The sequence below is a fragment of the Arvicola amphibius genome, chromosome 6, assembly GCF_903992535.2.
Source record: "Arvicola amphibius chromosome 6, mArvAmp1.2, whole genome shotgun sequence".
Classification (NCBI taxonomy): Eukaryota; Metazoa; Chordata; class Mammalia; order Rodentia; family Cricetidae; genus Arvicola; species Arvicola amphibius.
Window position 1 is genome coordinate 15,138,252 of NC_052052.2, and position 14,790 is coordinate 15,153,041.

At 42.0% G+C, this 14,790-nt stretch overlaps 1 protein-coding gene across 5 annotated transcripts in view; it reads right to left on the reverse strand.

Annotated features, from left to right (window-relative positions):
* Window positions 1-14,790, reverse strand: part of Usp48 (ubiquitin specific peptidase 48) — a 70,741-nt gene that overhangs the window by 15,120 nt on the left and 40,831 nt on the right. For 4 of the 5 annotated variants that reach the window (XM_038332516.2, XM_038332515.2, XM_038332514.2 and 1 more), the window contains 8 exons: window positions 14,278-14,349; window positions 9,652-9,776; window positions 9,428-9,550; window positions 8,964-9,025; window positions 7,925-8,035; window positions 5,454-5,584; window positions 5,136-5,242; window positions 3,931-4,035 (listed from right to left, as the gene is read on the reverse strand). In XM_038332516.2, coding sequence (XP_038188444.1) covers window positions 3,931-4,035; window positions 5,136-5,242; window positions 5,454-5,584; window positions 7,925-8,035; window positions 8,964-9,025; window positions 9,428-9,550; window positions 9,652-9,776; window positions 14,278-14,349 — 836 coding nt within the window. Of the gene's footprint in view, window positions 1-3,930; window positions 4,036-5,135; window positions 5,243-5,453; window positions 5,585-7,924; window positions 8,036-8,963; window positions 9,026-9,427; window positions 9,551-9,651; window positions 9,777-14,277; window positions 14,350-14,790 lie in introns of those variants that run through there. The other variant, XR_006020831.1, reaches the window with a different exon arrangement.

A 14,790-nucleotide genomic window follows, 5' to 3' on the forward strand; every position in this document is an offset into this window, starting at 1 on the left:
TTTAATTATATCTGGATAACTGTAGCTCTTATCTGGCTTCTAAGATGTCACTGAGTGTCAATTGTGGTGAAAGGGGGTGCTGGGGTCACTGTGGACACATGTGCCTCATTCATATTATGAATATATTTTGCAATTCATAAAGCAGCTACAAGGGCACAGACTCCACAAGAACCTGGTCTCAGGGTGCTGCCCAGTGGGCAAGGTTCTACCCACTCTAGCCAAAGCTTCCACGCCCACAAATGTGTTTCTAAGATTCACAAGAAAAAATAAGCCAAATTAGCAGTCCTGAAAATAATATCCGACAACTCGACTGTGAAGAGGGGTCATCTACAGACAACAGGATCTACTGTACAAACCCAACCTCACCTCATGCCCCACCCAGCAACTAAGATCTCAAATTGATTGTATAAAGCGTCTAAAGGCTTTTCCTGGAATTATGGTTCTTTAACTCATCTCAACCACTAAAGCCAGTAGACTGGTTGTTGTCCCTTTCCTGGGCACTGGTTTTAAAAGGCTTCCAATTACCTAAGTGATATACACTGAGTGTATCATTAACCTGAATTTCAGATAACACGGAAAGAACTGGGTTGATCTGGCTTAGAGAGGAGGAAAGGGGATTTGCTCAGCTCCATTAAGGACCACTAAGGCCTCGATTTATGGAAGGGATTTACTGCACTGCAGTACAACCAGCCGCCATGTTCTGAGACAAAAACAGGGGAAGGGGAGGGTGACATTCTGAAGACACTAGGTATCCCCAGGGACTAGTTACTATGCCCTAAACAGAGGGTTAGAAGAGATCCCGCCCTGCCCTGAACCAAAAGTATTTAAAACATTCTAGAGCATTACAATATCCAAACATGGAGAAGGGAGATGGAAGAAAATTATAATGTGTACAAAATAATTATGGCGTAAAAAGCAATGCTCTCCAACATTCTGCATCAGATTTGTACACGTGAAATCTTTTGCCATCCACAACTGAGGACAGAACTTCCATACCCACCTGAAAACATCGCTGTGGTCATGACCACAGTGAACAAAACGCTGTTCAGAGAAACAGCCAGCCTTTCAAAGTCTGAATCACATGAAAATGTAGAGTTTGCTAAACAACTTGGGCTGAAAATCAAGCTGAAAACAGAGACCAACAAGAAACACATCTGCAAACTCCTAGGTCCATATCACAGCTAGGCAATGTGGCCACACCAGTAAACCCAGCACCCTGGAAGCCAAACAGGAAGACTACGGGATCAAGGCCAACCTTGGTTATGTGGCACTGCAAGGCCACCAAGCCTGTCTCAAAAAGGAGAACAGAGACAACAAAGAAAACACACCAACACAGATCTGGATAGGGTAATCGAGCACCTCAGTTAGAAAACAAACTGAAATCCCACATTACCACAGAATGCACCAAGGCCACGGGCTACCAAGTTTAACAAAGGAAACTACAATCTGTCTGCCCACGGTCAAAGGGTGGCGCATAAAACCGTGTGGTTTTGTTACTTCATGGGTTTTGTTGCTCTGTTTGTTTTTTAAAGTTATTTTTAAGATTCCAACAAAGCATGGACAACAAATACTGGCACACCCTCTGCACTAGCATAGCTGGCACACCTTCTGCACTAGCATAGCTGGCACACCTTCTGCACTAGCGTAGCTGGCACACCTTCTGCACTAGCTTAGCTGGGTAACTACAAGCAACATTTACCTTGAGGCAACCAAGACAAGACTTTTTTCAAAAAGTTTATTTTATATTTAATGTATGAATGCTCTGCATGTACATCTGCCAGAAGAGGGCATCGGGTCCTATTATAGATGGTTGGGAGCCACCGTGTGGGTGCAGGGAATTGAACTCAGGACCTCTGGAAGAGCAGCCAGTGCTCTTAACCTCTGAGCCGTCTCTCCAACTCGCCTAAAGACTTTCTTATTCTACATTAAAAATAATGCAGTAATATCAGTGTGTACTGATAGACCAACAAGTCCAGAGATTATTTTCTGCAATGGAGGAGGCAGAGGACCACTCCAACACAGAGAGGAGATTAATGTAATTTAATAATTTAACTACCCTACCTCAGGGTAAAAATATTACAGGTATTAAAAGCCAAACATTAACTAGAAATCATGTTTTTTAAAAACATCAGTATCAGCTGGATGTGGGTGCAGTAACATTAACCCAGACAGAGGCAGACAGAGAGGGAGGAGCAAACGAAGACAGAGAAGACTAGAGGCAGGCAGGTATCACAGTTCATTCCAATCTGGGGTTTGTTATTCCTGAAGACCCACATATGGTTCCCAGCATGTTAACCAAGAGGCTCTTCTGGCCTCTGTGGGTACCTATACTCACATGGTGCATACATATACATACACACACATAAATCTTCTTTTAAAGCCTGAAAATGTATAAAGTGATCCAAAGACTATTTAAGGAACACAATGATCTGTTTATTTTCCAGAACCTGAAGCTCATTCACATATCCATTTATACTTCCTATTAGAATAATTTTCTATACATTAGGACAGGGAATCCTAACAGAAACCATTCTTTGGGTTTTGTTGAGACAACCTTGGTCTACAGAGCTAGTTCCAGGGCAGCAACAGCCATGGCTATATAGAGAAATTGTTAGGGTATAATAATAATAATAATAATAATAATAATAATAATAATAATAATAATAATAATAATAATAATAAACAATTAAAAAAACAAAACAAAACCCCCAAAACTTGCATGGCTATTGAACATACCAAGATACACGCCTTGTTTTAGTATTATTCTTTTGTTGTTTAAAATATACTTTTGTCTTAAAAACAAACAAAACAATTTTATTGTTATTAAAAATTTTAGCCACGCAGTGGTAGTGCACACCTTTAATCCCAGCACTTGGAGGCAGAGGCTGGCAGATCTCCATGAGTTTGATGAGACCAGCCTGTGGTCTACAAGAGCTAGTTCCAGGACCATAAAACAGAGAAACCCTGCCTCCAAAACAAAACAAAAATATTTTAAGGGTGTTAGTGAGGTGGCTTAGCAGTTAAGAATGAGTACCACTCTTGCAGAGGTCCAATGTCAGTACTCAGGAATAACACTGGATGGCTACAAAGGGATAGCCAAGGCTTCTGAGGGGACCTAAACTCATGAGCACATACCTACACCCAAATACATATAATTACTGTCTTAACTGCATTTTATTTCTTTTGTGTCATTAGCATGTTTGTGGTCAGAAGACAACTTGCAGGAGTTGGTTCTCTACCTCTCCAATATGAGTTCCAGGAACTGCAGGTCATCAGGTCTGGCTGGTGCCCTTATCCCTGAGCCATCATCACAAATGGTGTCAGATCCCCTGGAGCTGGAGTCATAGGAAATTTTAAGCTGCCTCATGTGGGTGGTGGGAACCAAACCCAAGTTTCTGTAAGAGGACCACGCATTTTACTAAGCAGACCTGGGTGACCGCAAACCCTTAATCCTGCTCCCTCCACTCAAGAGAGCAGGACTATGCTTGTGCCACCACACCTCATTACAGCCTTCCTTCCTTTTTAATTTTTCTAAAGACAGCCTCACTCTGGTCCAAAGTGGCTTCAAACTCACAGGTGGGCTGTCCTGCCTCAGCATCCTCAATGGTCTTAATCACAAATTACCCCATTCAGCACTTTATCTTTATTTGCTTGTTTTGAGACCAGGCTGTTCTCTAATTCTCTAAGTAGACAAGGCTACCCTCAGGCACAGTGATCCACTTGCCTCCACCTCCTGAGTGCTTTAAAGGTGTGCACCATCCCAGCCACCGTACCTAGCTACTTTTTCTTTCTTAAAAGAAATCAATTCTAAGGAAAACAAAATACAGAACAAGTGGAAAGGGGACTCAGAATGATGTCCCAACCAGGGAAGAGACACCAGGAGCATGGAGTGAAAGAAGGCACAATGACGCAAAGACCTTCAATGCATACTTGATTAAAGTCAGGGTCTTTCTCTCCATCAGGCTTAGCTTCTTCCTTGTCTTCTTCTGTCTCAGAACTACTCACATTCAACTCTGGGGCGGAGTCCTTCATCACCTGAATGCACCAGGATCAGAGAAAAATGAGTCAGGCCCTAAGTGAGCATTTGGTAGAAGAAGAGGCTTCACTGGGAGAAGTGGTTGAATCAGGAACCAGGGCCACTTTCTTTGATCTTTAACTTCTCGTAACCTAACCCTGCGGCCCCCTGACCCCAAAGTTTTGTTTACTCATGTACCTTTATTTTATTTATTTTGAGATGGGGGTCTCACTATTGCACCTCTAGCTGTCCAAGAACTCACTATATAGACCACACTGGCCATGAACTCTGCTGGGAATAAAGACATACACCACTACGCCTGGCTTAATTTTATTTTTAATTGTATTTTTTTAAATTTGGTTTTCTATTAACTGTTTTTATTTAGTTTTATTTTAATTGTCTTTTTCATTCTGAGACACACAGTTCAGGTGCCTCAAAACCCAGAAACATCAAATCCCATGGAACTGGAGTTACGGGTTATGACTCACCTGACATAGGAAGTGAAAAACAGAAGAAAAGAACTGCTCTTCTGTAACACTGTGGGTATGGCTACCAAACTCAAACTACACAATGGCTGCTTCTTCTCTTCTACCATGTAAATGGGCTGACGGTCAAAAGGACTAAGGATATTCAGGGAGCAGTGGAGATGCTTACATTATGTTCCTGTTCTCAGCACGTTTGGAAATAAAAGCCTTTGTTTTAATTTATAAAATACAACTCTACATCTATAATAGATTAATTAGTTAAGGTAGCATTCTTAAACAATGAAATAGGTTACCAACTCCCTTTAATTCTCCTAAACCCTGGAATGCAATTGATTGGCGTACATGCTCTGCTCTCAAGGCCAATACTAATACAGGAAGAATGCTCTGAAACCACTCCTTCCCATTTCACCTGCACTTCAGATCAAGCTGAGGCCCAGCCTGGCTTTCCTTGTCCTGTTATGCTCCCGGCTATACTCCCACAACATCTACACCCACAGAGAGGGTAATTTTTTTAAACCAGAACTCAGACAGCACTGGAAATTCTCCTACTATTTTCCAATTGCACAAGTTCAATGCTAAGTGGGCAGATTTGATGCCCTACATCTCCCAGTCATGCCCACAAGAAGAGATGGTACCTTTTTGTTGTCCACAACTTTGTGGACATAGATGGTGGCCTGGGTGTATTCTCGAAGGTCCCTCTGCTGTTGGCACAACAAGCCTTCTCTGCAATCTGGACAGAGATCTAAGAAACAGTAGAGCAGAAGTAAGTGAAACCCGTTATCAGTCACTACACAGCATTTTCAGTAACTGATATGTTAGGCTGCATGCAAATGATGAGGAAATCTGTGCACTAAACGTTCACAAGAGGACAGCTCATGGGTCTGCCAGAGAATTGAGCACTGACAGACCCTTCCCTTCCCCCTTAAACTGTCAACTTTAACATGCAAACTTACTAGGCTCAGAAACATACTGCACTTCAGAAGGGTTTACACCTCCCACTTCAATTCTTGTGATTTTAATTACTTTATCCACAACAAAGAGCTTTTGAATCATTTGCCATTCGCTGGGCCATATGAGAGCTATACTGTGCAAAAAAAAAAACAAAAACAAAAACAAAAAACAACAAACAACATGCCTTAAGACACGTGGAGAGCAACAGAGCAAACATCCTACAACAAAATCACTACCACCAACAATTTACTGCAAGAAACAGGAGGGGGATGACTTATTAAAAACGAAACCAGAGAAACAGTGAAACTTTATGAATAGTTCTGATATGAATCTACACTCACAAGCTGGATAAAATAAATTAGCTGCAAAAGAAAAAGGTACAGGATAAGGCTACTTATAGAAAACATTAAATATACAATTAAATGTGCAATACTCTCGACTATGTACACATAAATTCTGCTTTGGGTTTTAAGTCAAAGTCTCAACATGTGGCTGAGGTTGGCCCAGAAACTGTGACTGTCCTGCCTGTGTTTCAGTATGCATCCTTTAAAACGATGACTTTTTGAAACAGATGACTCAAATTTACAGTAGTTACTGCAAGACAAAAGGAGAGGGGAATGAAAATAAAAAGGAAGTTAAGTACTAGGGGTCTTCAACTATAATCGCATTGTCTAACTGAATGTCTGCTGGGATTGTAGTCATGTACCACCACACCTACATGACATATGTTAGGCTATAGTCACTCAGCCACAATCCCAGCTCTAAGACCATAATGTTTCTAAATGTCTAATGGTCATAATGGCAACACAGCAATGGGAGAAGTGACGAGTCTAGAAAATATGTATTTTTTCACTGATTTTCTTTAAATGACCTCAAAAATCATTAAAATACAAATAAGCTTAGTCCAGCTTCATCCCACAGCACTTTTTTAATTCTTCTATTTACTTATGTGCTGCTGTGGGCCAGCCTCCTTCTCTTCTCTCTAAAGAGTTGACAGCTGTAGAAAAAAGACAGCTATTAGGTGTGTGCAAAAGCAACTGTGGTTTTCACATTGGTGAAATGAGAAGACATTTTTAATTGATGTGGTAATGTCATATATCATTTGGATGTACATTTCTCACTTTGTACTTAGCTAATGACTATTGTTATCAATTTTATGTTTACTTAATATTATGGAAATGATATTAGATAAAAACCAAATTCAAGCATTTTTCATTTTACGGGTTGTAAACCAGCAGAGACAACTTACAATAAACACAGCATTTGTTCAAAGAACTGCTTATAATGTACAGTGCTGTGGAAATCCAAAATGTTTTTCAAAGGAGATGAGAAGTATAGAAGCTGGCCATGCAATTGACAATAAATGACCCATTGGCATCAATTACTGAAGCTGACCCTTTTAAGTAGGCAAAGGTTGCCAATGAACTCAGTGTGGACTATTATTCTGCTATTTGAAGGAAATTGGAAAGGTAAAAAGGCTGGGTTCCTTTTAAGGTGTGGGTGTGTTGGTACGTGTGATTTTTTTAACTACTGTCCTATCTTAATTGTGTGTAATGAAGAACCATTACTCAATCCAATTTTGATGTGTAATAAAATGTAGACTGCATATGATGCTTGGTACAGCCAGTTTAATGGCTGGTCCAAGAAATTCCAAAGCCAACCCACAGCAAAATTCTGGTCACTGGTATCTGGTGCTGGTCTGATCCACTGCAACTTCTGAACACCCACAAAATCCTTACCCCTGAGAACTACACTCAACAAATCAAGGAGACGCACCAGAAACTGCAGCACCCACAGCCAGTCAGAATCAGCTAACAGAAAGGGCCTAGCTCTCTATAACGTTCAACCACACAACTTCAAGAGCTGAGTGAACAGGGCTGGGAAGTTCTGTCTCATCCACCACCTTCAACTCATTTCTTCTGACCAACTGGATACCTTCGAGCATCTTGACTTTTCTCAGAGAAAACATTTCCACTGCCAGCAGGTTGCAGAAAATGCTGAGCACGGAGTTGAAAGTACTGAAATACATATATTTCTCATTGGCAAAAATGTTTGTAATGTTTCCAGAATTGATTAATAAAAATGTTTGAGTCTTGTTTTAATTTAAAATTTCAGTCTGAAACTGCAATTCCTTTTGCACAAACCTAATACAACCAAGACTACACTGACTATATGACAGGTAATGAAGCTGACCTAGAGAAAGACTGCTGGACAAAGGAAAACATCCAGGTAACTTGTTGACCGTGGGAGAATAAAAGACAAGAACAAATTTCCCCGGGTGGCTGTATATCCTGCAAGAAGAAGCAGCCAATCCATTTCTTTTTAAAGACAGGTGTCCAGTCATAGGTCAAATTTAGAAGGAACACAGTAAAGTAGCTCAGTGCATAACTAATAGACCTTCATGCTAGATAAAAATCCCCTAACCACACTTGATCACTGCGGACAGATAGCCACACGAAGAGAAGAAACTCACAGTTTCGAATCTTCTTTGGTGAGGGAAGGAAATGTAAACATGAGTCCTCCGTGTGGACACAGAAGGGCAGAGTTCCCAATTGATGACACAGGAGTAGATCTTGCTGGCTTTCTATTCAAACAAGACAGAAGATAGATTCAACACACTTCTGCATGAGGAGAGTTCTTTATTTATTTTTGATTTTTCGACACAGGGTTTCTCTGTGTAGACATGGCTGTCCTGGAACTTGCTTTGTAGACCAAGCTGGCCAAAACCTTGCTGAGATCTGCCTGCCTCTGTCTCCCAAGTGCTGGGACTTGTAACACCATTCCCAGACAGATTTTAATTTGGGGAGGGGGGGAGTTTTCATGTGCCCATAGCGGGGTGAGGGTAATATGTACGCATGTCATATGTGTGTAGGCACGTGCGTACTAGTATACAACACAAGTGTGCGAAAACCCAAGGATGATAGCAGGAGTCTTCATGACTTTCCTGAGCCTCTTACTTGAAGCCAGAGCTCACCTAGATGAGCTACTCAACTAGCAAACAGGTTCTGGAGACACCCAGGCTCTGCCTTCTGAGAACTCAATTTGCACAGGTTAAGCAGATCCAAAAGCTCATGTCATATGTGCTTCTAACAACTGAGCCATGAATGTCCACAGCCTGTTAACATTTCGTTTATTTATTTATTTATTTATTTTGGTTTTTTAAGGCAGGGTCTCACTGTGTAGCGCTTGCTGTCCTGGAACTCACTATGTAGACCAGACTGTCTTCAAACTCGGAGATCTGCCTGCCTCTGCCTCCTGAATGCTGGGATTAAAAGCATGCACCATTACACCTGGCTCCACAACATTTCTTTTAAATAATAATTTTAAACTAGAGATACATGCAAATGGATTATTAATTAAATATATGTTCTGGGTTTAGCTGTGTAACTTCGTAGAAAACAAAGGTTGTCTGTGTGCCAGGAAAAGTAATCACGAATGCACCACTAAGGGAATCCATGAATTTTTTAAAATACCAGTCAACCCACAAAAAGTAAAGACATTTCTTTTTTTACCTAACAAATTTCCGCCATTCGTCTAAAAAGAAGTGTGACACAATATAGAGAGTATCCGTATCCTGGAAACAAGAAGCACAAACATAATGTGTTAGCTTCATCTCCCTCTATTCCTCTTAAATTGTGAAGGTGATTTTCTTTTTCAAATTCATGTTGTCATGGAACTTGCTAGGTAGCTCAGGTTGTTATCAAACTCAGAACATAATCCTCCTGCAGCCTCCCACACTGCTGGGGTCAAAGATCTGAGTGACCATACCCAGTGTGAACCACACTGTTTATAACACAAATAAGTGTAACCCCCCCCCCCCATTCAAGCTGTGCAATAAAATGGAAATGGTGAGCTAGTATATCTCCCAATGAGGAAAGGATGTGAAAAAGAAGAGGGCTGGGATGATGGGAAATACTTCTGGCTGAGGCCTTTAAAGTTGTGGGACTCTTTTCCCTCTCTGTGGCAATCATGGTACCTCTGGCCAGTTACTGAGACACGGCCTGTTTTTGTCCTGAAACAAATTCGGAAGGGAAGCCTTCTGTTCATTTGCGATCATTTTATGTAAGGCTTCATTTTCTTCCCCTTCTCGTTCTAATATCTGAAAAAGACAGAAGCAGTTAAGCTGTCTCCCCTTGACAACATGTTCCCCTCTACATATACACCCGTTTCCCGGGGAGGGGCACGCCATTCCCACACTACCTTGCACTGCGAGCAGCACTCTTTGTAACTTGGGAACTCAGGAGCCTTTGGGAAGTACTGCCGCAGTTTACTCCAAGCCTCTTGAGAAACGAGCCTCCTTTCATTTTCAGATATGCTTAATCCCCCTAAATTAAAAGAGGAAAAATTTGTTTATAAAAACAGGGATGAGCCGGGCGGTGGTGGCCCACGCCTTTAATCCCAGCACTCGGGAGGCAGAGGCAGGCGGATCTCTGTGAGTTCGAGGCCAGCCTGGTCTACAAGAGCTAGTTCCAGGACAGGCTTTAAAAAAGCTACAGAGAAACCCTGTCTCGAAAAACCAAAAAAAAAGAAAAAAGAAAAAAAAAAAATAAAAACAGGGATGAAAAAAGTCAACATCTATTTCTTAAACATTTAAAAAGTGTGTGTGTGTGTGTATGTATATTTCTGTGTGCACCTGTGTAGGTGTGTAAGTGCACGGCACGTGTGTGCAGGTCAGAGGACAGCTGGTGGTAGGAGTCAGTTCTCGCCTTCTACCACGTGAGTCCTGGGTGTTGAACTCAGGTAGGTCAGACTGAATCACAAGCACTTTTACTCAGAGCCTAATCCCTATTCGCTATCCTAATGGAGAGCATATAGTGCTCTCTTTTCCTGCTGTTCAGTAACCTCTGATTCATTTGTGAATTTCAGGACTGGCTTTAGCTGCAGTGTCAGCATGAGCATACATAGGCTTCTACCCACCTTAGGATTCTAGGCCCCATCCCCAGGGGTTAAGAGTACTTTGTCTCCACCCACACACAAAATTGCTAATTCCCTTAAAAGACTATGCTCGACTTCTAAAAGTATCTTGCAATGAGCAGTATGTTCACAGATGTATGGACCTTAAACTGTTCTCTTTAAATCAAAATTAAGTAATAAAACAATGTCCTGACTAATCTAAGCCCTTGCCACTCAACCTCCAAATTTGTTCCCTAATTGCAATTGGTTTTGGGACTTTTTATTTTTCCTTTTAAATTTTATTTTATATGCTTGGCTGCTTTGTCTGCATGTATGTCTGTCTGTGCACCACATGAGTGCCTGATACCAATGTAAGTCAGAAGGCATCAGAGCCCCTGGAAGAGCAATCAATGCTCTTAAACCACTGAGCACTATCGTCTTGGCTTTCTTGGAGCAAGATGTAACTCAGGATGGCTCTTTAGCCTCCTGTACTGGGATGCTGTACAGGTGTGGGCTACCACATCCAGCCAGCAATTACTTTTGAAAAATCCTCTGGCCGTTCAAAGATACCAAAAGACAAGGAAAGAATACTGGTCATGGCCACTCTGTCACTTTTGTAATGTCATGAGGGCTATAATCTGAACCACAGTAATTTCAGTGAGGCTCCTCGATTTACTGTTCAATCACATGCAACCTGACTGCTGGTTATGTTGTATTTTTCAACTATGCCAAAGTAAAATATGAGTGAACTGGGCTGACTGACATGGGATTCATTGCTGAGAGGCCCACATGCAAGTTGTGTTCATGCCCACTGGTCAGGTACCTACAGATGTGCTACTAAGCAATGCAGCCACCACAGCACCTGAGCAAAGAAAGGCATGCCTTTGCCATGCCCAATACGGTCTAATAACACAAAATGTAATCTTCTTGAGTTAATTTTATCCCTCAATTCTTCTGACCCTTTGAATAATCTCAAGGAAAGGCTACCTTGAGCCAGGTGTGGTGATGTACTATAAGACTATAAGAGTAAAATAAAATATAGTATAGTAACTGGAGCCCGAGGAGGTCAAAGGTTCAAGGTCAGCCTCTGCTACAATGTTGGACTGACTGTCTGAAAGAAAGTGGCAAGCGAGTACTCTCCTAAAGCTCACCCTCCTCCAACCTGACCTACCTCTCTGTCCCTGCAGCAGGGCCAGGAACAATCTTCTGCACCTGGAAGTACCAGGGACAGGAAGGATAGGATAGGATAGGATAGGAAGAAGCTTCTAGAAAGTCCCACAGGAACAAACAGAAAACTAAAATATCTTCCAAGCACAGAGAAGAATGCTTCCAACAGGGATGGGCTTCAATCCTGGCTCTTTTGAAGACTGAGGCAGGAGAATGTCAAGTTCACATGCTAGGCAGGGTGGCTGCCCAAGTGTTGTCTAATATACAGGAGACCCGAGGTACCATCCCCAAAACAATTGTATTTTGCTTTAATAAACTTATCACCAGAGGAATGAGGTCACAATGTAAATATTTACTGGGCCAATGAAATGGCCAGAGGGTTAGGTTGTTCACTGCCCTGCACTGACTCGTGAATTCAATCCCTGGAATCCAGGTGAGGCAGGAGAACTATTTCCTCAAAGGGATTCTGATATTTACACATATGACATGGTACATGAGAGATCCCATCCACATTACAATCTTTAAGAAAAATTTTTAAGATTAAAGCCCAGGGGCTGGAGATGGCCCAGCAGATAAGCACAGTTGCTGTCCTTGCAGAGGACCTGGGCACAGCTCCCAGCATCACAGGGTAGTTCACAACCATGTTTAATTCCAGTGTCAGGGAATGTGATGCCATCTTCTGGCCTACATGGGTACCAGCATGCACAAGGTGCACACATATGCACAGATATAAAACACATATAAGGCCCATCTCTAACTTCATAAACTGACTAGCTCTAAAATTCTTTGGTGTGTGACACCATGAAATGAAGACTGGCCTGAGATGAAGTCCCTACAAGTCTAGGAGAACTCCCCAATTCTAAGGGTGACAATGGGAGAGATGTCTCCAGCTTCTGTCCCCGAAAACACTGACAGCAGCAAGGTTATCACTTACAAAGAATACAAGATGAGGGATGGAGAGAGGGTCCAACAATAAAGAGCACTGACTGCTCTTCCAGGGGATCTACCTTCAATTAACAGCACCCACATAGCAAGCAGCTTACAGCTGTCTCTAATTTCAGTTCCAGGGGACCTGACATCCTCACACAGACGTGTATGCAGGCAAAATATCAATGAACATAAAATAATCATTGGAATGATGAAACACACATAGCAACATGCAAATGTTGAACTGCACGAGAGAAAAAAATCTTAACTAGGTTACAATCCTATGAGCAACCTATACAAAATCAGAGACGAGTCAAATATGCATAGGATACTGACATATAGATTTTGCTGCAAAATAGGATACTTAAATAGGGCTAGATTGTTGCTCTTGCAAAGGACCCAGGTTCAGTTCATAGCACCTACAAGTCTGCTCATAACCAACTGTAATTTCAGAGGGTCCAATGCCCTCTCTTCTGGCCTCTACAGGCACTGATGTACAGATGCAGAGTACAGAACTAAATTCAGGCAAAACATACATACACATTTAATTAAAAAACAAAACAAAGACACTTAATAAAAACCAAAAAGGAGCCGGGTGGTGATGGTACACACCTTTAATCCCAGCACTCGGGAGGCAGAGGCAGGCAGACCTCTGTGAGTTCGAGGCCAGCTTGGTCTACAGAGCGAGTTCCAGAACAGAGCCAGGGCAAGACAGAAAACCCTGTCTTGAAAAACCAAAATACAAAAAGGATACTCTCTCTCTCTCTCTCTGTGTGTGTGTGTGTGTGTGTGTGTGTGTGTGTGTGTGTGTGTGTGTGTGTGTGTGTATATCTATGTGTGTATATACACACACACACACACACACAACACACACACACCTGTATCCCCCCAACACACAAACAGGATTACGCAATACAAGAAAATTACACTGTTGGCAAAAGTCAAGACGTAACCAGAGTAACAGGCAAGATGGCTGAGCAGAAGATTGGTGTCATGCAAGCCGGCCAACATGAGTTCAACCCTGCAAATCACGTAAAGGCTAAAGCAGAGAACTGACTTTACGACCTCACACAGAAGCATGTCCCCAGACAAGGATAATGAAGTTTACAAAACTAAGAACGAACTTTTAAAAGGAAGTGATCAGGAGCTGGGAAGAGAGCTTAGTGATTAGAAGAATGTTTTGTTCTTGCAGAAGACAGGAGTTTAATTCCCAGCATGCACATCAGGCAGCTTAACTACCTGTGATTCCACTCGAGGAGCTCCAATGCCTCTGCCCTCTGCAGAGGCCAGCACTCGTACACATAATCACACAGACATGTTAAAAATTAAAATAAAATGCCACCAGATTTACTATGCTACAGACCTACCCCACAGACCTGGGATGGGCGCCCAGAGGCTGAGAAAATGGGATTCAAAACTTGGCCTAGCCTGGTGTCGCACTCAGAATCTCAGCACCCAGGAGCCGAGTCATGGGGATTAATTTGAGTTTGAAACTAGCTAGAGCTATTGCGGTTTCTCAGTAAATGAATGAATAAATGAACGAATGAACAAATAAATGCAGTATAAAAGAAAAACAAGAATTAAATTTAAAACCAATGGGTATTACCTTGGTTGGCTTAGAACTTGCTATGGGACCAGGATAAAAAGAATTCTCAGGAAGGTGTGCTGACACATTCCTGTAATCCCAGCACTTAGGAGGTAGAGGCAAAAGAATTCTGAGTTGATGATACCCAACCTGGACTACACAATGAAATCCAAACAGAACTTTAGAGAAAGGGAGGAACGAAACATGGTGGGAGCTGACGCCGAACAGACAACAGATACAAGCTTCTTGCTTACCATGAGGACACAGGATGTCTTCATTAAAATTTAATTCTTCCTCCTCTTCTTTTTTTTCTTCCTTTGATTCATCTAATCAAAAGAGACAATTACAGCTCTGCAATTGTACTTAAAAATTGAAAGCAGCACAACTTTAAGCAAAGAAACTTGAAATAATTCTGAAAAATCAAATCAACTGAGACTTGTACAGGTGCGCAGAGCAAGGCTATACTTCCCTTCCCCAAGAGGAAAGGGAAACCCTCAACAACAGTGAAGGACTTGAAGAGTATGCAATGACCCTGGCTTGCACTGTGATCCCAGCACTGCAGAAGTTTTCCAAACCCTGCCCTCTTTGAGGCAGAGTGCAGAGGTCACATTGGTCATTGGTTGCTATCCTAAAGCCAAACTGCTGAGCTCAACAGCCTGCAGGGCTTTCTAAAGCCCATTACCCTCCCCCACTACCTGGAGGCTGGAGCAGAAGTGATATGAACTCTGCAGGTGACTGACTAGGTGGTGTGTGAGCCCAGAGCTCAC